We start from the raw sequence: 21,170 nt of genomic DNA, 5'->3' as shown, positions 1-21,170 counted from the left end.
TTATTGATAAGCAATGTGTAATTTCCACTTTTTCCAGTAAAGGCTGAGGTCTAAGGACATTTTCAGGATGACAGCTGGGAGGCCACTACTGCATTTTGTCTAATAAGCAAAACAAATCTTGATTAATTTAGGTTGGTGTAGCCTTTGTAGCCACAGGGGCTAGACTGAGCTTCTGGGACAGCTCTTGTGGGTTGATACTCCTATACAGCCCACGGAAGCAGCCTTCCTCCTCTGCAAGACAAGCCTGGTTGTTCCTGCAAGGTAAATGGGAAAGTGGACTGTTCCTGCCTACTGCAGGAGAGTGAGAAAGTATGAGAGGCATTGAATGCTGACGGATGGTGCTGTCTGTCAGGTTACAGGGCATAGGAGGTGGTGTCTGGGGTAGCAGTTTCTCCCATAACAATTATACTCCCACCTTCCCGAGAAGGGAAGAAGTGACAGGCTAAATGAAGTCATCTTGTGCACTGGCAGTGGCTGTTAAGTTACTTGTTGGACCTTACCGACTTTGCTGATGGCATAGCAAGCAGCTGTAAACGCACTTGCTAACGGATTTAGTTTGTACCTTTGTGGGCTGCTCTAGGAAATGTTGGTTTGGTCCCCTTAACCTGCAACCTGTTACTTTTTTCTTTTGAAAAATATGGAGCTGTAAAAGTCAGGATTATCACCATTCTGCACAACTTCTCTGCCTGAGCAGGTGGGGTTTTATAAAGGCATCTGAAATTAGGAGGTATAGACAAAGCTGAAAACTTGCTTTCAGATGTTGGAAATGTTGGATACAGTGATCTTCTGAGATGATGATATAGCAATGATGATTTGAGTTTTTTACTGCTATTGCCAGGTTTAAGTTCAAGTTAAGTTAATGCTTTGACCTCTCCATAGGTGCAGCGAACAGAACAGGAATGGCATAAGCAGTTTCAGACTGTCTGCCCAAGGCACGAGTGCCCATTGGGTTAAACATTTCTTAAAGCATTCTTGACACTTTGACATTGATAAAGCTGGTTAAGATAGTGTTACCGGAGACATGACCTCTTTAAATTGATTAACTTATGACTTACCATAGTTTGCCTGCCAGATTTTAAAATTGAATATCTATTCCTTTCAGGTAGGTTGGGATAGGTCAGAGATATAAAGGAAAAAAATGGATTTTTTTTGTGCCCTTTGAATAGTACATTCCTATCATCATAATCTGCCAGGATTAGAGGAGTAGAGGGATGAAAAGTAATTTAAGACAGAAGTTGGAAGAAGGAATGTGTACATTTTATTAATGAATATCTAATTGAATGCCTAATATATGGTCCTACTTCTTAAGGAAGGTGCAAGTGATAATGACAAATATATTCAAGTGATCCTTAGCTCATTTCCTTATACTGGGAGAATTTTACTTCTTTTGGCTGTTTCTGTTATCCATGTTCTTAAAAAAAGGTGTTGTTTTGAGCTTCCAAGTTATAAATAAACTGAGTTAATGATGAATATCAGTGTAAGTAATGTTTTTGTTCTGTAAATAAGTGCACATCTTTTTGTAGCTTTTGATGACAATCACTGGATTCTAAGTACTGGAAAACAGTGCAAATGCTTCCCTATTTAATCTAGGATTGAGCATATTTTAATTATGAAAATTGTTTTTATTTCTGCCAGTCAGAAAAAGAGCTCTGTAATTCACTGTTAAATTTAACAGTCATGTCTTGGTTGACAGTTTCCATTTGTACATATGTAAACTCGCATATATGCTCATTTCATTGAGGAGGAAATAGTCCTCTTATATTTTTATATATGGGCCAGTTGCAAAGCTCCATAAGAATGACTAAAGATCTACAAAATCCTGCTTCATGAAGAAGTACTCAAGAGCTCTGTTGTTTAACCCAGACAGAAACCAAAGGGGGTGACAAATCATAAACACCTGTATGGCAGGCAAAATTCTGCTGAAGAGGCATCTGTTAACAAAATTTTAAGTTGCGCAAAATGAGAAATGTCTTTTTTGGAAGGAGGGGAGGGTTGTTTTTCTTTCAATGGAAGAGTTACTGGCATATCATACCACTGGCAGCAGTGGAATCTCTGTCTGTTGGCAGTTGCTGAGGGAACATCCCATTTTGATTTAAAGATCATTTTCTGCTTCAAACAAATTCCTGTAGTGGTTCCCATGGTTAACGCTGCACAGGAGTGTAGCAGACGAAGTGATTTGTAGCCAGCCCTGCTGGTTTATAAACCACAGCCCTTTCTGCATGTGGGGCTTTTTGGTTTTGGTGTTTTTTCTTTGTTTTGTTTTGTTTTTTTCCTGCTACATCAAGGTGCTATGGTTTGCTTTGACTCGGACTTCATGTTCAGCATACATACACTGCCTGTTGATCTTACGTTTCACTTTCTTTGTGTAAAAGTTCAAACAACTAATAAGCAACTTTTGTTGTTAGATATTTATTTTTAACCTTCTGACCATTTAGGTGCTCAGTCGCTACCTTTAAATGCTATTTAAATGATTCCACTATCTGGTGCTCTTAAGTCCTGGCAGCTAGCGTCATCCTCTGAGTTTTGCTGTGCGGTGGCCTCATAGCTTTCTCTCTCACTTTGTCAGTGTACAGGAAACTGGCAGAAACAATTGAAACTTGTTAAAGTTTTCCGCTATAGAAGGACTATTCTGTGACTTCTGTGAGCAGTTCTCTACTCTGACATGTGAGAATGCTTGTGGTCAGCAAGGAGAGATCCTTCAGTCCTCAGGCACTTTGCTGTGTCCAAAGAAACTATTTCTGGTGCTTGATCCAATTATAAATCCAAATTGCTGTTTCCTTTCAGCCCCTAAGAATTTCCATGAAAGTTTTGGGAGCCTGACAAAATTTGAGAAACCTGAGTATCGTAAAAACTGACCTGGAGACTCCTGTAACTGCTTGAGTAGTTAGGATATACGTGCACAGGCTGCCAGGTGGGCTAAACCCTGCTTAGAACCACAGTTCAGCTCCTGTTTGGGGCATTTGAGACTGCCCTGACTCTCTTTCAGTAGGAGCAGAGGCAGCTCAGGGAATAAATGGTTCTCCAGCTGCCAAGAGCATTCCCAAAGCTTTGGGAGGAACACTTCACGATATCTCTTAGCTGGGCTGGAGACGTGGCAGATGTTGCTCTGTTTTCCTTCCCCCACCTCCAGCTCCATGCAAGGGTCTTCTGTGTCATGGTTAGTCTGGTGCTGCTGTATACTTTAGGAAGACAAAAGTGTCAGATTTCCTTTTTCTTTTGCTCCCACCAAGGGTACACTGAAGGGTGCTTTAAGTGTTCTTGGCAAAATCAGTAAATGGATGCAGAAAGAAAAAGTCTGGGCCACGAGAGCAAGTGCTCAGAAGTTACGAATTATCTGTTGTATGGATGACTGTGCAACATGCAGTTTGGCCCAGACTTGCCAGATATTTGGGTTTCCAGTTAGCTACATAGGTCAGCATGCTGCTGTGACTGTTTAAAAATCCGGGTTGCTCTGGTTACAGTGAATTGGCAGGATGACTCCCACAGTAATCCCTGCATGGCTCTGGGGGTGGGTGGGAGCAGACAGTGCTATTCAGATTTGTGTTGTGCCAGATCTCTAATAATACATCCCTCTTGGGTTTTATGATAAGAGCGTTTCAGAAGTGTTCCAGAAAGCTGTTTCAAGCCTGCAATGTTTTATCTGAAACTTTTCATGGTTCTGTAACAAACTTTTTTTTTTTTTTTTGGGGGGGGGGAGGGGAGGAGAAGAGAAGGAAAGCCTTCTGTTGTATCTAAGGTGGGCTTCCAGGGAGCTCTGCCTGGACTCCTGACAGCTCAGTCCCAAGGCTGTGATAAGCCCAGTCCCGGGCAGGATTTACTCTGTGGGTCTGCCTTAAGACTGAGACCAAAAGGATCTCACCTGTTCCCCCACACCTCTGATGCTCTTGCCATCTTTTCTGTGCTGCTGTTGTGTTCAAGAAGTCCCAACCTTTGCTGAAATTTCAAACATTTTTTAAATATTAAGTTTTGTTTGCACCAAAACCAACCCTGCTCTGTCTTTGGTGACATTTCATGTGACCTAGAAACTGTTTGCTGGCCAGATCTAATAAGCTACAGCTTTTTGTCCTATAACGGCATATTGCATCCTTTTTATTTCTCTCTAGTATGGCTATGCGGCTGTTTACCATAAGGGCACGGGTGGCTGCTCATCCAGTCAACTAAACCTCTTGTTTCTTAACTTTACATCTCTTGGTTTTACAACTTAGTCTAACTTAATATTTTCTTAATGTAATTAAATGTAAATATTTGGAGATATCTCTCTCTCAATGCCTAATGGCTTTAGCTGTGTGTTAAAAGCTTATTATTTGCTACTCAGTCCTTTCTGCAGCTGTTCATAGTGTTTCTTGTTGCAGAAATTTTTGTGTCACCAAATGAAAATAATTTGTCCTGTGTCTCATGCTGGTATTCAGCCATTGAGACTTTCAGACTGATCTGCAAGACTGGCACAAGTAAAGCAGTTGCAGTTTGGCTGCAGCCTGTAAATTTCTGCATTTGTTTTACATTTAATTTTCCTGACAGTGGATTGAAATAAAGGATAGAAATTTTGGAAGCTTGAATGAACTCAGAGATATGACTTTTTTGAGTTAGGACTTAAGTTTTCTAACTTGCATGCTTCTCATTCATTTTACCCCAGAGCTTGCTTGCTTTTTTCTTTTTATTGCTGATGCTAAAGTGACTTGTAAGTCTGGCTACAGAAACCTAACCCATGCTTTTTTTTCTTTAGGCACTCAGTGTTACTGAAACTCTGATCAAACCTTTGGAAAGATTTAGGAAAGAGCAGCTAGGAGCTGTAAAGGTTTGTCCCTCATTGCCTTTATGATAAGTTTGTTTAATTTCTCTACTTGGATTGCCTTGCAGTAATGACATATATTTGGCAGAGAGATACTGTTGTTTATATTTCATGTATTCACACTTTTTTTTTTTCCTGCTTTGAGAACTTGCTTCAGAAGCAAATGGAAAGTATGTTTCAAGAAGGGAAGAATGTGTCCTTTCCCTTCCTTTCTCTCCTCCCCCTCCCTTATCTCATGTGTCTGGAATAGGAGCAATCCTGCTAACAGCCAGCCCTCCTTCCTAATGGGTAACCCTGTTCTGCTTTGTATTTGCTTGCAGTTGCACAATCAAAGGCTGAAAAATATTAACTACCCAAAGGAGCTCAGCCCTACACTTTTAACCTGTGAAGTGAAAATTGCCTTTGTTTTACTTTCTGTTTTAAATAACTCATTGCCTCTGTATGACTGGAAGAAAATAGAGATGAAGAGGCTAAAGACAGGATCTCATTAAAAGTTTGTTTGCATATTTTTTTTAAAGCATTTGTGTTGTGTATATTTAAACAGGAAGGCACAGTAAACTTCGTATATTAAATGCAGACTAGCTTTGGATGAAAGTAACAAGGACAGGTCTTACCTCTTTGTACCTGTCTACCTTCCTTCTTCCAGGGAGAAATGGAAATGGTTATTAAAAAAAAAACAAACAAACAACAAAAAAACCAAAAACCCCAACCAACAAAAAAAAACAACCAACCAAAATCCAGAACTGAAACAGAAAAGCCCAACCCCAACAAAACCCAACCAAACAAAAGAACCCCCAAAACCCCACACAGTTTTCTATTGCAAAACACAATTAAAAGATTTTTAAACTACCACTCTGCAGATGTTTTATTTTATGATTTAATGACTTCATCAGCAGTGACATTTAATAGTTAAGGTAATGTTTCAGTTATGAGAGCACTATGCATTTTGACTTTAGCAGGAATGATTAACATGTTCTGAATATGATTTCAGTGTTCATGAATGAAAAATGATCTATTGAACATAAATCATTACAGTTCAGTAGTACAATGAGCTTTGTGTAATTTTATGGACTTCTGAGAAGTACATCTGACATCCTAACCAACATACAATAAAAACTTGGTCTGTAATATAGGGAGTCTTATAAGGAAAAAGAATTTGTTCTAAATGTAACCTATTGTCATAGAAGCAGCTGTAATGAATGGATTATTTCATCAGTATTTTTGGTGTTGAAGAACATTGCCATTTTGGGGTGAGAGCTCCTAATGCTTTAAATTATCTCATGATCTTCACTCATATACTAGTCAGAATTCTGTCCACAATGTTTCTGACATAACAAGTTGCATTCACACGGTCTACATCTTGCATTTTGTTTGGATGGATGTTTCTTCCCTTGTGTCTTCCTGCATACTGTTTCTGTGAAGTTGAAGCTTTTACTTGTGATTTACCCATTTTTTTTTGGACAGAATTCTCAGTGACCTTAAATAGAACAGTCTTGCATAATTGTGTAATGTTAAAATCCTCTAAAAATATTTAACTCTGAATATTTTTAACTGAATGTTTATTCAATATAATCAAAGTACTGACACTGGAAATATAATACTGCTTAGCTCTGAAAACTAAGTTATGGCATCTGGTAGTGAAATATATCTGGAACACTGTGTAGTGTTTGCTTTAGGAAGAATTTACACTCTGACATTACAAAATAAAAGTTGAATCTGCTGCCTCAGATTTTGCTGTATCTTACATCCCCTGCTGATGAAATGGTCTGAGTTAGGCTTAAGAACAAAAAGAAGAGACATTTAGTTCCATAGTGCTGGAAGCCGTGACCCTTATTGAATTGCCCCTTAGTAAAAGATGTTGTTGCTGTAATCTCAAATTACATGTGTAAAGTTTCTGGCTTTGCCTATTTAGAAGTCTGTAGCTCTTTCTTTTTTGGGCAGCACTCAAATGTTGACCAGATCAGTTGAAATTTTGCTAATATAAACACAAAGATTACCCACCCCTTCTTCCTAATTTCCCATATGCTAATATTTTATCACTAGTCACACTAATACCATATGCATATCTTCATCTTTCTTAGTTAGTGAGGAATACTGTGGCTGCTTTTTTTAAAGGAAATTCTTAGAGAAAAATCCTAGCCTTTTTGGTAAAATTCCTTGGTGGGAAGCAAAATCCTAAACAGCTTAGATCCCCTCTAATAGAATGCCATTTTCAGAATCTAATCATTCAGAAAACAAAAATGCGTATCACTTATATATGGTATTACTTACTAAAAATGAAAGGTTAAGAGGAAAAAATGAGAAAATATGTCTGTAGAGTATAACCAGTATGTTGGGTAGAATACATTTGAATGAAATTCCAAAGTGACAGATGATGGAAAAATATTTTAACTGAACTGCTTTCCTTCTGATGAGTAAGTCTGTCAGTTCTTGAATATGTAATTTAAGATTTGATTATACTTATTTTAGGTTATTTTCAATGGTGATTATGCTACTGATTTCTGTTGTAACACACTGAGTTAAGAAACTAGAATTGAGAAAGTGAAAGGGTTGTTTTCTACTGTTTTCTACTACTGTTTTCTAATGTCTTCTACTAAATTAGATCCAAGAACGCAGATTTCCTAGAAACATTTAATGGCTGTCCCATTTCCAATACATTGCTTTTCATAGTCCAAGGAATGGATTTGTATGTGCAAATGATATTCATGTGTGTCTGTGAGAAATTGTCTTTTGCTTGCATGATTTAATGTTTTATGGAGATTTTTCTGATTTCAAAAGGTGGGGTTTTTTTTTCCCCCTTCCACGGGTGCTACTACAATCTGGTAGAAGCAAGAAGTCAGCACAGAGGTCTTTGTACGCCTTTAAAATCAAGAAAACCTGAGGAATATGGAGCTGTATGTGCTTTGGGTTTTGAACTGTGAAACTGTTGGCGCTTCCTCAAATGACATTCTTACACTTTCCCCCACTCAATTATTGAAAAAAAGGGTGTTCTGTGAAACTGATATTTCCTTTGAAGTTTTTAAAGCAAGATGGTGTAGATGATCCCTGAAAATAATGAGAAATTATTTCATGTGATAAACTTCACTGTAATGATTCAATGGGATTTCATTCAAGTTAGCCTTTAAATTAGTTAAAAAAAAGAGTTGGAAACATATTTTCTCTTATTTACTGGGGCTATGATAGTTTGGTCTCTTTGTTTCTGATTAAGTAGAATTTTAAAAGAAGAAAGGGGGCTTTTCTTACATTTTTATATGTAAATGAATATTACTTTGTTTCTATGTCTAGGAGGAAAAGAAGAAGTTTGATAAAGAGACAGAGAAGAACTACAGTTTGTTAGAAAAGCATTTGAATTTATCAGCTAAGAAGAAAGAGTTACAGTTACAAGAGGTATTGTTGTCTGTCTCTTTTTTTTTAATGTAAGCTACAGGCTTTTGAGTAGGGAAATATATTTAATGCAAATGCAAAACCAGCATTCATAACAGTAAAAGGAAACTTTCTGTCAACTGGAAAGCTGGGTGAGAAAATCAGTATTTGCTGAACTTAGTGGTGTACCCTTACTGTTTTCTGAATCAAGGGCTTTACTTGACATATATATGAAGTACTGAACATCATGTTAAATTTTTATATAGTTAAGGGAATAGCAAAGTGCAAGTATATTGTGAAAAACTCTAAATTTCTTATGAGACTTTACCACGTGTGTAATTTGCATTGCACTGTATGTATTAACTGGATGTCCTGTGTTAATGCTTAATGCAAAATACAGCAAAGCCTCTATTCCTGAAGGAAGTGGTTTGTGTGGCGTGTTTTGGGTTTTTTGTTTTTGTTTTTTTGGCCCTTTCATGTTTTGAAGATTTGAAGATCTGTTGGCATTTTTGGTTTGTTTGTTTGGCTTTTTTTGTTTGGTTTTGTTTTCAAGTAATGCTAAAAAAAAGTTTGTTGACATTTTATAACTTAAAAACAGTTCTGTTTTGCCTGGCATTCCTTCTGTCCCTGTGGGTTTATTATCATCATCCTCACTTGCAATAGCTTTTATTTCTGGAGCAACAGCAAATAGTACGTGAGAAGATAGCAGAGAAATCTTGCAGAGACTTGCTGTAGCCAGAAGGACTTTTTTTTTTTTTTTCAGAGAAACGTAATTATGTAAGAAATATTCATGCTTAGTATATTAAATCCTTGTATCATTAAACACTTAATGTTTTCCTCAGAGATAACTCTTCTCCCTGCTCTTCACCCCACCCCAAACTGTCTTTGCCATCTTTCACAAAAAATGGTTAGTGTAACTGGCAGGTTAGCTAGGAACTTGGGGGCTCAGATTGTTCTCAGGTTTCACTAGGACGCTACTTCTCCATACTGTATTTGCAACATAGGCCTTCATATGCATATACAAGTGTCTTTTGGGGAGTTGAGTCGTCCCAGTGAATTTAATGGGCTTTGCTCATGTGCTGGGACCTGTACTTTTACCAAATTGACCAGCTGCCGAAGAACTTGATGCAGAAAAAATGGAAAAGTATTAGTTATGATCTCTGACTTGATGATACTGAAAACCATATTTCAAGGTCTGAAATGATAGCTAACCTCAATGGAGAAACACAAAATGCCTGCAAGAGGATTTTGAAGCTGTATCAAATATAATCTGAAGTTTTAAAGCATGAGTTGAAGACTAGAATGAGCAAATAAATTTTTGATTGTCCTTCAGTTTCATGAACAAAAATTCTGAAATTCTTCAGTCAAGCTCTTTTATTTTTGCATTTAATTTTGGAGTATAACTGTATAAGCAATTAAAAAAAAGGATTTGCAGCATGTTGTCAGAGTGCTAAATAGGAAAACTTTCTTGCATAAACTTAGAAAAGAGATGCATATAATTGCACAGGAGCTAGTTGTGTCGGTTCCTGACTGGAGTAAATAAAGGTTGCAGGTATAAATTTGACAAAAATTTCATGAAAACCATGCCATGTTGTGGAGTATGTCTCACATTAGCACAGCCTTTGACTCTCTTAGTGGAGGGTTATGCCTGAAATTCCATGGAGACACACACTGTGCCTTCTGTATTTCTGCAGCAGTACACAAAGTACAACGCAACATTGAGTGAACTTGCTGGGTGCATGGGGAGGCTCATGCCAATTTATTTACAGGGGATTGAGAGAAATAATAAAATCGATGTGTTGGGTTTTGTATTCTTGGGGGAGGGGAGGGACACAACCAAAACAATAAATAAGTGAAAACCAAAGAGATAGAAGCAGGCTTATGTGGGATTTGGTGTATATATAGGGCAGTCTTACTGTTGATTTAGCCAGATATCCTAGTAGACCCATTTCATAGCCTTTTTCTGTGGCTACCCTTCAGTACATGTATATATCGTTAGATGCTTTGCTGACAACTCGAGCAATTCATATGTTGCGTGGTTTATTAGGATGCATTGAAATGGCTTGGCTTTTAGAAATGTGCTTTCTTACTGATGTGCATTACGTTTTTAATGGCATTTATTGTTATGCCCCTTTAGCTGCTGACAAATTTCTAGCACAGAGTAGCAAAGCAAAGGGTGTCTTAAGGCAAAACTCTCTTAAAGCTAATTTGATTTATCCTCTTAAAGCATAGCAATCACTGTTCTACCCGAAGGATACAGTCTCAGTATTTAAGAGAGAGCGTATGATAGTAAGTCTGATCCTCTCACCTAACCCTTTCTCCATTCCCTTTTGTAATTCAGTGTATTATCACATGGGCAAAGACTAAGTGTTAATCACAGAATCCCTTTGTAGCCTGCCTTTAATGTATTTTAATAAAGGTTTCCATTACCCAGTTCTTGAAGTTTTATAGTTAAGTGAGGACACATGTACCTTAAATAATCATTTAATGAAATAGTACATATATGCTAGAAAGTTAAATACTTGTGTACAAGTGAATGGCAGCTAAAATATAACTGTTCGCCATCAGTATGATGTTGGCATTTCAGTAAAGCTGAGCTAAAAACCAGCTGCAGCGAATAAGGCTGCATTTTTAAATATTTAAGGTTCTGTGGGAACTTGTGAAGTGTCTTACTAATAAGTGAACTTTTTAAAATTGCTTTTCTTGCCAGTCAGAGTGAGCCCAGATGTGGGATGGGTACGCTAGCATTCTGGTTATTTACAGCAGTTATGTCAGTTACAGAGTAAAGCTTACAGTACCAGTGATGTGGTTTTCAACAGCAGCATTTTCTTCCTAAGTTTGACTGGAGAGATTTCCCCCTTATCTAATGGAAGATGCTGCTAGCCCCCTCTCTCTGTTTGGGCAGGCACCTTGTCAGTGCGATTAAAGCAGTGCGCAAGTACCTGCTCTGATGTACATGGCTTGGATTCCATAGAAAAGAAGCTTGAAGAGGTGTTATTGGAATGTTTCTGAAAATTTTGCCTCATGATTCAAAACAATGTGCATTATCTAGTAAAAGGGAATCGTTGTTGCCATTTAAAAGTAAATGAATGAGCTGTGTTGCAAAGGAATAAATCCCAGTCTGGAGAAAATTATCTTATTACTTGCCACTTGTATGTTATACATGTGTCATTCTGAAGCTGTCTGCAAAATGTCTTTGAAACTTCGTAAGCTGTATTCTGTGCGCAGGCAGATAATCAAGTGGATCAGAACAGAAAACACTTCTATGAGCTGTCCCTCGAGTATGTATGCAAGTTGCAAGAGATACAGGAGCGGAAGAAATTTGAGTGTGTGGAACCTGTAAGTACCAGTGAATTCAGACTACGCTGTCATTCATCAGGGACAGAGAAGGAATGCAATTGGACAAAAGCCGAGGAGCTCAGTTTTCTGGGAAAATGTGTGCAGTTGTGCGACTTCACAGATGTAAGAAGAGCGCTTTAAATTCTGTGCAGATTCCTAGTACAGATATGCTTAATCAGGCATCTCAAAGCTTACTGCAGCAATTACAGTTGCTTTGGGTCCTTCGATGTTGGTTTTCAGAAAATGGTTGAAACCTTGTGCTGTACTGCAAAACCTTGATTTATGGTGTGAGAATATTCAAGATGATGATGTTGGGGTCAGACTTTGTTTTTTAACCACTGAACTGTTATTCCCGACTGATGTAAGGAATTTTGTTTTCAATGTGAAGGTTGTGTTTAAAGGCTTGTTAGTGAAGAAATACAGATATAAATTAATTAAGAGGGTACTGCTGGCTAAAAGCTCATTATCTCAGGTAGTCTGATGTGTTTGACTTTAATTGCAACTGAATCTGTGCAGATATCAAGGGGTTCCACTGAATTTCAGCAAAAATCATACCTGTACTGACCAGACTTACGTAAATCTCTGAGAAGAGCTTATTCTAAAATTTTCTGAAATGTGCATTAGCTTTGTAGTAAAAATAAATGCAACTTTATGAAACCACAAGAGAACAGCTGGTAAATGGAGGTTTTAATTCCAACTCCTCTCTTGTTTTTCAGGTGCTGTCATTTTTTCAGGGTTTGTTCACTTTCTATCATCAGGGATATGAACTTGCTAAAGACTTCAATCATTACAAAATGGCCCTGCAGATAAATATACAAAATGTAAGTTGAGACTTATATCTCTGCTTTTCTAATTTTTAAAATAAAACTGCACACTTAGATTGCTGTATATACAGTGTCTGTATTGCCAATACTTTCCTTGGTGTTGGTACATTGCTAGTGAACTTTGGGGATATAGTGCCACCTCCTGGCTAACGAACCACATCGCTGAACAAATCATTGCTAATTCCAGTGAGTTCTTAGTTTTGTCATTTCTAATACTTCTCTAAAAAAAACCAAACACCAGGTAAAAGGCCCCCACTCCTTTTTCCAGTTTTTTATAGAGATGTAACACAAGGATTATCATAAAAGAGTTTAAAAATGAATGTAGTCTATTAAAATGTACGCAACACTGGAGAACCCAGAGGGAGGGGTAGTGAAGTACCGAGGTCCTCAGTGTTTTAGGTGTGTTTGAAATTGAGTATGTGGTGGTCATGCCTGAGGGTCATTTGACAGAGTTATATTATCTGTAACTAAGAAAAGGAAAGGAAAACCGGCTGGGCTTATCAGCATTGTTTTTGGCATCTCTGCCAGTAGTGTGACTTGGAGTTTGTTTGTCTTGAAGCAGCCCTTTCAGGCAAGAACATCCTGTATAAGGAGACTTGGTGTTAGCACCCATGGCATATTTGACAAAATGGTGTGTTCCTTCAAGGGCAGGCTAACCAGGGCTGACCACTAGTTAGCGTACCCTCACACCAAATTGCTCACTGTGATTTGCTCAGGACTGGGAGAACAGCAAGCAAAGTGACAGGCTGAAGCAACTGGACTGACAGAGTCACTAGCCAGATGGTCTGTTTGCTTCCTTGAGATTTGTTGAAGAATAAAACTTGGTCAGAGGAACTTGGATATGCCAGAGGCCAGCTGGTAGGGAAAAAAACCATGTACCTTTCTGCAAACAAGCAATTAGTGATGGTGCATCTGTTTTGCTGACCTCTAAGGGCACCTGGAATTAAGACACAGAAACTACTTCTCAGAGGCTGCAATCTATTTTTAGAAATGGCTTAACTAGCAGGCAGTAACAGGGAGACAGAAATGCGGGAGAGGATTACAGTTGCTGTAATACTGTTGTGGTTTAGCCCCAGTCAGCAACTAAGCACCACGCAGTTGCTCACTCAATCCCCCACCCCAGTGGGATGGGGGAGAGAATCAGAAGGGCAAAAGTGAGAAAACTCGTGGGTTGAGATAAAAACAGTTTAATAATTAAAATAAAATAATAATATTGCAATGAAAAGGTAAACGGTGTGTGTGTGAGAAATGCAAAACCCAGGCAAAAAAGTGATGCAACCACCAGTGAGCGGTGACTGACACCCCACCAGTCCCCAAGCTGTGATTGCTGACCCCTGCCCAACTCCCCCTGGTTAATATACAGGGCATGACATCATATGATGTGGAATATCCCTTTGGCCAGTTTGGATCAGTGTTCTTGGCTGTGCGCCCTCCCTTCTGGCTTCTTGTGCACCTGGCAGAGCATGGGAGGCTGGGAAAGTCCTTGACTAGTGTAAGTGCCGCTTGGCAACAACTGAAACATCAGTGTGTTTTCAACATTATTTTCATACTAAATCCAAAAGAGAGCACTGTACCAGCTACTAGAAAGAAAATTAACTGTATCCCAGCTAAAACCATGACAAATACACAGTGATATGGTTGACATGGTGACATATCATGATACTGTTCCTTAATTTTCCTCCCATATGTTTAAGTCTGAAGTTTCCTCTTGAGCTGTTGTTTGGTTTGGGTAGGAGAACCGAGTAGTGGTAACTTCATAAGTAGACTTCCGTGGCTGAAGTCAGTGCTTCTGGAGGAAATTTCAGGACAGACTTGCTTCTTCTGTGTGCTTAGCTTAATAGAATGAGGCACAGCATAGAGCCGCAGTGGATAGAGGGGGTTGATGCAAGACAAGCAAGAAATGAAATGTGAGAGGGAAGCTATGACACAGTTTTGAAGAGCTGGATTTCAGATTACAGATGGAAAAGAGCCAGTGAAATGGTATGAAGAAGCGATGAGCAGTAAGAAAGCAAGCTAATCTCAACAGCTGCATTTTCAATTGACTGAATGGTATTATAGTGTGCCACAGGAGCTCCAAAAGAGATTGAGCAATACAGCTCAAGTTTGATGAATAAAGAACGACCTGGATTTCAGAAAGTTGTAGAGAGAAAAGAGGCAAGGCTTAACAACTGTCTGATGTAAGAGGAGAATAGAAGGAAGTATCTGAAAAGATCATGAGGCGTCAAAGCACAAAGGGAGATAGAAATTTTCTTGAGGTTTTTGGAGCCCGTGGTGCTCCATCCCACCGTTCCCAGGGTGCATTTCACACACCTGGATTTGTGATCACTGCACAGCTAAGACAAAGATCCTGGCAGGATCATTTAAAACATCTAACCTTAGAGTGATCAGTGCTCAGACAGGAAGGTTTAGGTATGAGTAGTCTGGCAGTATCAATTTTTTTGCCTATGTCCTGAGTATAGAATATATTCATTAATACGTCTCTTCTAGAAAATTATGAAAAGGAACTTAAAAAATTGTTCAGAGCCTTGGAAAAGAGTTTATGTGCAGGGTCTAACTCCAAAATTTGTGAGCATGTGTCCCGAAATTGAAATTGTGGGTATGGGGAGGGCTCAGAGACGTTGTTTTGCCTGGAGGTAAGGTGGCAGTTGTTCTTAGTCATCACCTAAAGAATATCTTCAACTTCCTTTATAAAACATATGGGTATGGGTGGCTGCTCTGACAAGCCAGTGTGGACTGTGTCCGTGCCCATGAATAAACTCCTTCCAAGCATAAATCTGGAATTTTCATGTACAGATGGCCTGTCAAGAGCATAGTGATACCTGTCTATGTACAAAGTGGATACTTGTTTATATTAATGATATATTTGTCAGTGTATGCAACTGTATGCTTGTCCTGGGGAAAAAAAATGAGTGAGGTAACATTTTCAGAAAAATAAAGGTGCTCTCAAAAAGCAACAAGTCATGTAAGTATGCATCTGGAAGTACGTGCTTTCCTCAAAACACATATACCAATGGGGAAAATACCATCTGGAATTTAAATGTGTGTTCAGTTTGTGCATTTTGGGCAAGTGGGTGCGTGGAGAAAACTAGGCATTACCAGGATTGTTTTGGTTTTATTTGCTCACTGACTAATTGCCAGTGTTTTTCAGACCAAAGTGAAGTGTTTCTTGTGTCAGGTGTGAGCTGCTCTGTTATTTTGTGTAGTCCTATTGTATAATTTGTGAATAGTGATGTTACTTTCCGATTGTTTTTACTAATATTCTAATATTTGTCTTGTGGCTGCTTGCAAACTTTGGAATGAGTGACATTCAGGAATAATAAACTGGACTTTTTTTTTTCTTTTTCATACTTCTGCTTGTGTGTGATCAAAATATTTGGCATGTGTATGGTCTCAGTGTTGTTGGTGACCTTCCTGTCACTTTTTCCTCAATAACCACAGAAAATTCTCTCCTTCCTAACAACTACTAAGAATCTCATGAATTAAGCCAATGTATCTAGTAATATTTTTCTAAGGAAACTTAAATATTCAATTCCAGAATCATTTTGCACTCAGTATTTCACTTCTTTGTGAACAGGACAGCACATTATTTTAGAGATCTGCTCTGGCAATCTGTGTGTGCTTTCCACAGTTACAACAGCTAATATCTAAATCGTGCTTTAATATTGAAGAATATCAGAAAACTTGAAGAGTATATGGATATGGAAATTGTGCACTGGCTGTCCTAAAGTGGCCTGAATAATTCTCTTATTTTGTAAATAAAAATTATAGCTCCTATCTGTCAGGAAGAGTAAGTCTTTCTTCCACCTTCTCTACTGATGGGTTTTTGCCCTCTTGTTTCAGACAAGAAATCGTTTTGAAGGAACAAGGTCAGAGGTGGAGGAGCTCATGAACAAGATCAGAAGAAATCCTCAGGAACACAAAAGAGCAAATCACTTCTCAATGGAAGGCTATCTCTATGTACAGGAAAAAAGTAAGGTGTATTTTTGTATTCCTATTTTATATTGTGCATACTGGTAAGTCTTTCCGCAGGTAACATGAAGATACAAAGAATTTACAGTTTATTAAACAGAGTCATCTGAGTAAATGTTCAGAGTTACTGTGGGTCATAAAAAGAGCATGGTGCTGAAAGTGTGACAGTTCTTAGGAAAAGTGACTGAATTCAGGGAAGTTTTATTTGTCCAAAGGATGTATTTCATGTTATTTTTAATCCCTTACTAATGACCTCTCCTAGAACTGTCAAATATTTGTTGTCAGACAACAACATGAGTTGTCAAATTAGCCTCTGAAAATTGGGGTAGTTTAATACGATGAAATTCAGTGATATGCTTTCATTATCTAATTGTGATCATAGGGTCAAATAAAGCAGGCTATATGCTACGTTGCTAGTGTTGAAGATCTTGCTGTGAAGGTGCACATAGCACAGATCACATCCTGTCAATACTTTGAACACTTATTCAGCTTTTCTGTTAGGGTAAGAAAAATTTATAAGGTGCAGAGCTCTTGCCACTCAAGGAATGACCAAAAGTAACTTTTTTTGTTTTTTATTGAAAAAAACCTATAAATAATATTTTTAGATGTGTGCCCTTATAGAAAGTTTTTTTGTTTATTCTGATGAGAGATCTTACTTTCATGGTATTTACTTGATTACTGTTTACGTAGACTTCTGTAAAATGTTTCACAAATTGAAGACGCTACAACAATTCTTGATGGAAACATTGGTGTTACAGTGATCAGAAATAAGTTTTAAGAGAACTAGCAGTAAAAAAAATCAGAAAAATCATTATTCTGAGGATCAGCTCACTGGTCTTTGGTCTTAATGAGCTTTAGAATCATCTGTAAAAGGATTCAGAAGAGGCAGGTATGCCTGAAACTGAGGTGGGGAGGAGCAGGGCAGTGAGATCTTCCAGGTTAGGAGCAGTGAAATCCTCTGTCAGCTTGAGCTGCTTGTGAAGGGCTTCCCTGATACTCTGGGCAGAGTCCTTCAAAAGAGAAGATTCCTTTGCAGACCTTTTTTTAAAAAAAGTTCATAGAAGTGAGGAGATAGAGAGGGTCAGAATCCAAGTTTTAACAGTTAACATTAGGGTGTAAATCTTAATAATACTGTATGCAGTAGGCTGGGCTCTTAAGTAAGTGTGTTCTATGTAGGGTGTGCACTGATGAATAGTTAGGAGTGAGTTTTGATGTCAGAAAACGTGATCAGACCTCAGCCAGTAGGTAATGTAGAGCTTGCAACACAGGTGCATTAATCTGCAGTTACTTAGCTTCAAGTTACCAAGTGTAAAAATAGGTTTCCATGTCCTGTTTAAATAGAACACGGAAACATAAATGTTCTGTTTCCAAGGGATATTTATTTTATAGGGAAAATCTATTTTGTCTGTAGTAGTGAGACAAAGGTACGTTAATAATTCTCTCAATTTGTCGTTAAGCATAAATGTGAAATACTACATATATCAGTTTTTAGAATAGTAAACACTGGTTAACTTTTGAATTACTTTATAATGTTCTTAATTATTGCCTTTGTTTTAAATACTGCATTAAGTAGGACTCAGCTATCATTTTGGAAAGCAGGAGAAGAAAACACACAAACTGGAAAAAGCGCATACTAGTCAATGCTTCCGTTTTATGCAGGGCCTGCTCCCTTTGGTTCCAGCTGGGTGAAGCACTATTGCACATATAGGAAAGACACAAAAAAGTTCACCATGATCCCATTTGAACACAGATCAGGAGGGAAAATTGTAAGTATATTTTTATATTCTACTCTTACACTTGCTCTGTATTGCGGGCAGAGGATATGTCAGCTAAGATGTGTCAAGTACTTTCCCTCTCTCCCTCCTTGCCCCTTTTCTTCTTCTTTCTTCATGCAATTCAGTCTGCCATTTCAGGACATTAACCTAAAGTAATGGATGGATTAATAGAGGATAATCTTTGCAGTTGCTTCCTTTTAGAAGACCAGAGAACATGGCACAGATAACATTCACCTTTTAGAATCTGGTTTATCTAGGAGGCATTTAACTTGTTAAAGTATAAATCAGGAAAATTTAATAGGCTTAGAAATTTCTTTCGTACATGCTCCAGTCAGATTTTTCTTTCAGAGATGTAAGTACTAGGAGAGGGACAAGAAAAGAGGATTTTAATAGGAATATGATTTGTACTGACAACTGAACATAATTTCAGAGATCTTTGATAGCATCTGAAATATTCAAGACCTAAGACTCTGTTGATCTTTAAATGGCTTTAATTCCTACTGAAATAGTTGGGAATTGAAGGCACTCAGCACCTTGAGAGGTGATGCATTAAATGAATGCATTAATATGGATGAAATGCATTTTGTTGCAAGGAAAAAAGATATCTGAAGCTGGAAAATAATGCTTGAGTCAATATTCCTGTACATGCAGAACCCTGCCCTATCTTCAAATTTGGTTAGAAATCATGTTGTTGGAATTTTATCAGGGTATTATATCACATTAGTTTGAGCAGAGGGGAGATGGCTTTCATCATTTTGAGGGTTGTGTATATTTACAAATATATTGAATTTGGAAGAATCTTTCAAAAGCTCTGGAAAACCTGCCATACTGAAAATTAGTGGCATTTGGCTTCCCTAATCATTTCAGTACTTCTATGAATTTTTCATCCTGATTTACTCTAATTGTAATAAGCCATTTTAGTTAATATAGTATGTGTGTAAGCATTCAGCATTCTAAAACACTTATGAAGCCATTTTTGCTGTATTACAAGATCTCCCATTTTGAAACCCACAATGCAATTATTCCTCAGTGACCACCTCCTGTGTCTGGAGATGTTGGGTAACACCAGAAATAATTAAAATGTGAAGTTAATAATGATTAAATCTGGTACAACTCCTGCAGCATTCACAGATGAGTTTATTTGATTTCTGAATACTTAAGGGTAGAATACAATCCTACTGTTGGTTGGTCTTGAAGAAAGGACTGGTTCTGTAAGACAGAATAGTTACAGATAGTAAAGATGCTTACTTTGTTCTAATTACTGTAGCAATAAACTTTACGATGGAAATCGCTGTGTCTGACATAAAATGGAAGTCTCTTACACTCATTGTGTGGTTATATTGTAACGTGGAAAAACTTTATAGCAAAATACTTTTGTTAGTTTAAATTTCTGTGGTACTGTGTAATGCTATAAGGTGCCAGCTAAAGTGGACTCAATATTTTTGCATTTATGTCCTGTAAATGACCATGGAATTTATGTGCTATTGTGCAGAGACCTGAATGGCAACCATGAGTGAATTCTTTTGCAAGTGTCAGTTTTGATTATAGCTTTCGCCATTATTTTAATGTAAATTTACCTTACTTGGTTTGTATAGCTGGCTTACCGAAGCTTTCAAGTACTGAGTCAAGCATATAAAAACCTTCTTTTTGCAGGGTGATGAAGAACTCTTCGTCCTTATGTATTGCACCAAAAGAAATATAGATACTATAGACAGGCGATTCTGTTTTGACTTGGAAGCTTCAGACAGGTAAGCTCACGAAACACACTAGAAAGGACTCTTTCTAAGTAGTAGTTAACATTACTGTAATATTAGTGTTGTGTTTTCTTCTTATTTTTTCAATGCTCATTCAGACTGCCAATGGGAAATAGTTGCTGGAGGAGCAGGCAAGCACTGCCATGGCTCACTGGATTTTACCTCAGTGTATGTAGCAGTAGCAGAGAGGATCTAAACTGAAATGCAGACATTGTTTGAGCTCACATAAAAGAAAAGCATAGAAAAAGTTAGTGAAACTATTATGAATTTCTGTTAGCGTAGTGAAGAAATGTGGCTTAAATTCAAGTACATATAGCTATAGTGAAAGACTATGATCACAGTAATAATTCATTTGGTCATGACCATATTCTATCACAAGGCAGCTTTTCAAAATTACATGTTGCTGAGGGTTTGTGCTGGATTCCCAGATTGAAAATAAGATCACTGGGATTTTGAGGCTTTTTGTGGCTGGTGTAATCGTCCAGTGCATCTCGAACACCACTGTTACTGCCTTTTTGAAACACCACCATTTTGTTGCTTTATTTCAAAAGAGAAGAATTGCTTATTCATTTTGCTAAAAGGATCTTAAAATGTGATAAATATTGGTTCTTGCCAGTGTTATTGTCTTCCTTTGTTTATGAAAGTGGGAGAATCCAACTTAATATTGCAAATAAATATGGCTGTGGTGATGCCGTGTTCTTTTGGTGCAGATTGTATCTCTGCAGAACAGCATCATATCTCACATTAAATGCTAGATATAAATTACTGATTACTGGACTCTTGCTGAGGTTTTTGCATCCACCCTTTCTGAGCTGTGTTTAACCAATACATTTGGTCCTTACTTATGCCAATTAATTACATTCTAATTTATCATGTAGTAGGTCTTCAAGTTTTATATTTTTTTTCTGATCAAATCTGTAGTGCCCTTCACTTTAAATGCAGCGTGGCCGGTGCTGTCAGGCCCCTCTGTCCTACGATTGCTAGTGGTCTCCAAATATGTCCGTGATAAGGATCATATGCCTATGCACAGTCTTAGGTCAGAGGCTATGCCTAGCTCATGGCCAGAGTGTCCTGCCTGAGGACACTTCTGTAACAAGCAGTGGGTAGAGGAATGTGAAACTACCGCTGCATCTGAAACTTCCAGCGGACATGGCAGGTGACAAGATACTCATTTACAGTTCAGGTGGCATTTGTCACAAGTCTACAGCATGGCTTGAACTTGCATTTTTGATTTGAACAGGATGTGGTTTAATTTTTCTAACACTGGTCCCAACAGTAGGAAAGGGAGTAAAGATTTAAACTCTTGACATCAGCTCCTCTTGGGTCAGTGTACTGGCCACTAAGAATAACAGATTTC

At 37.9% G+C, this 21,170-nt stretch overlaps 1 protein-coding gene across 3 annotated transcripts in view; it reads left to right on the top strand.

The window, feature by feature from the left end:
* Positions 1-21,170, top strand: part of ARHGAP10 (Rho GTPase activating protein 10) — a 161,683-nt gene that overhangs the window by 55,570 nt on the left and 84,943 nt on the right. For 2 of the 3 annotated variants that reach the window (XM_075090432.1, XM_075090431.1), the window contains exons 4-10: positions 4,724-4,795; positions 8,075-8,176; positions 11,381-11,491; positions 12,208-12,312; positions 16,156-16,285; positions 17,944-18,050; positions 19,713-19,807. In XM_075090432.1, the coding sequence (XP_074946533.1) occupies positions 4,724-4,795; positions 8,075-8,176; positions 11,381-11,491; positions 12,208-12,312; positions 16,156-16,285; positions 17,944-18,050; positions 19,713-19,807 (722 nt within the window). The remainder of the gene's footprint in view (positions 1-4,723; positions 4,796-8,074; positions 8,177-11,380; positions 11,492-12,207; positions 12,313-16,155; positions 16,286-17,943; positions 18,051-19,712; positions 19,808-21,170) is intronic. The other variant, XM_075090433.1, reaches the window with a different exon arrangement.

This window comes from Phalacrocorax aristotelis, chromosome 4, assembly GCF_949628215.1.
Source record: "Phalacrocorax aristotelis chromosome 4, bGulAri2.1, whole genome shotgun sequence".
Taxonomy (NCBI): Eukaryota; Metazoa; Chordata; class Aves; order Suliformes; family Phalacrocoracidae; genus Phalacrocorax; species Phalacrocorax aristotelis.
Note: the sequence above shows the minus strand (reverse complement) of the source record. Positions and strands in the feature narration are given on the sequence as shown.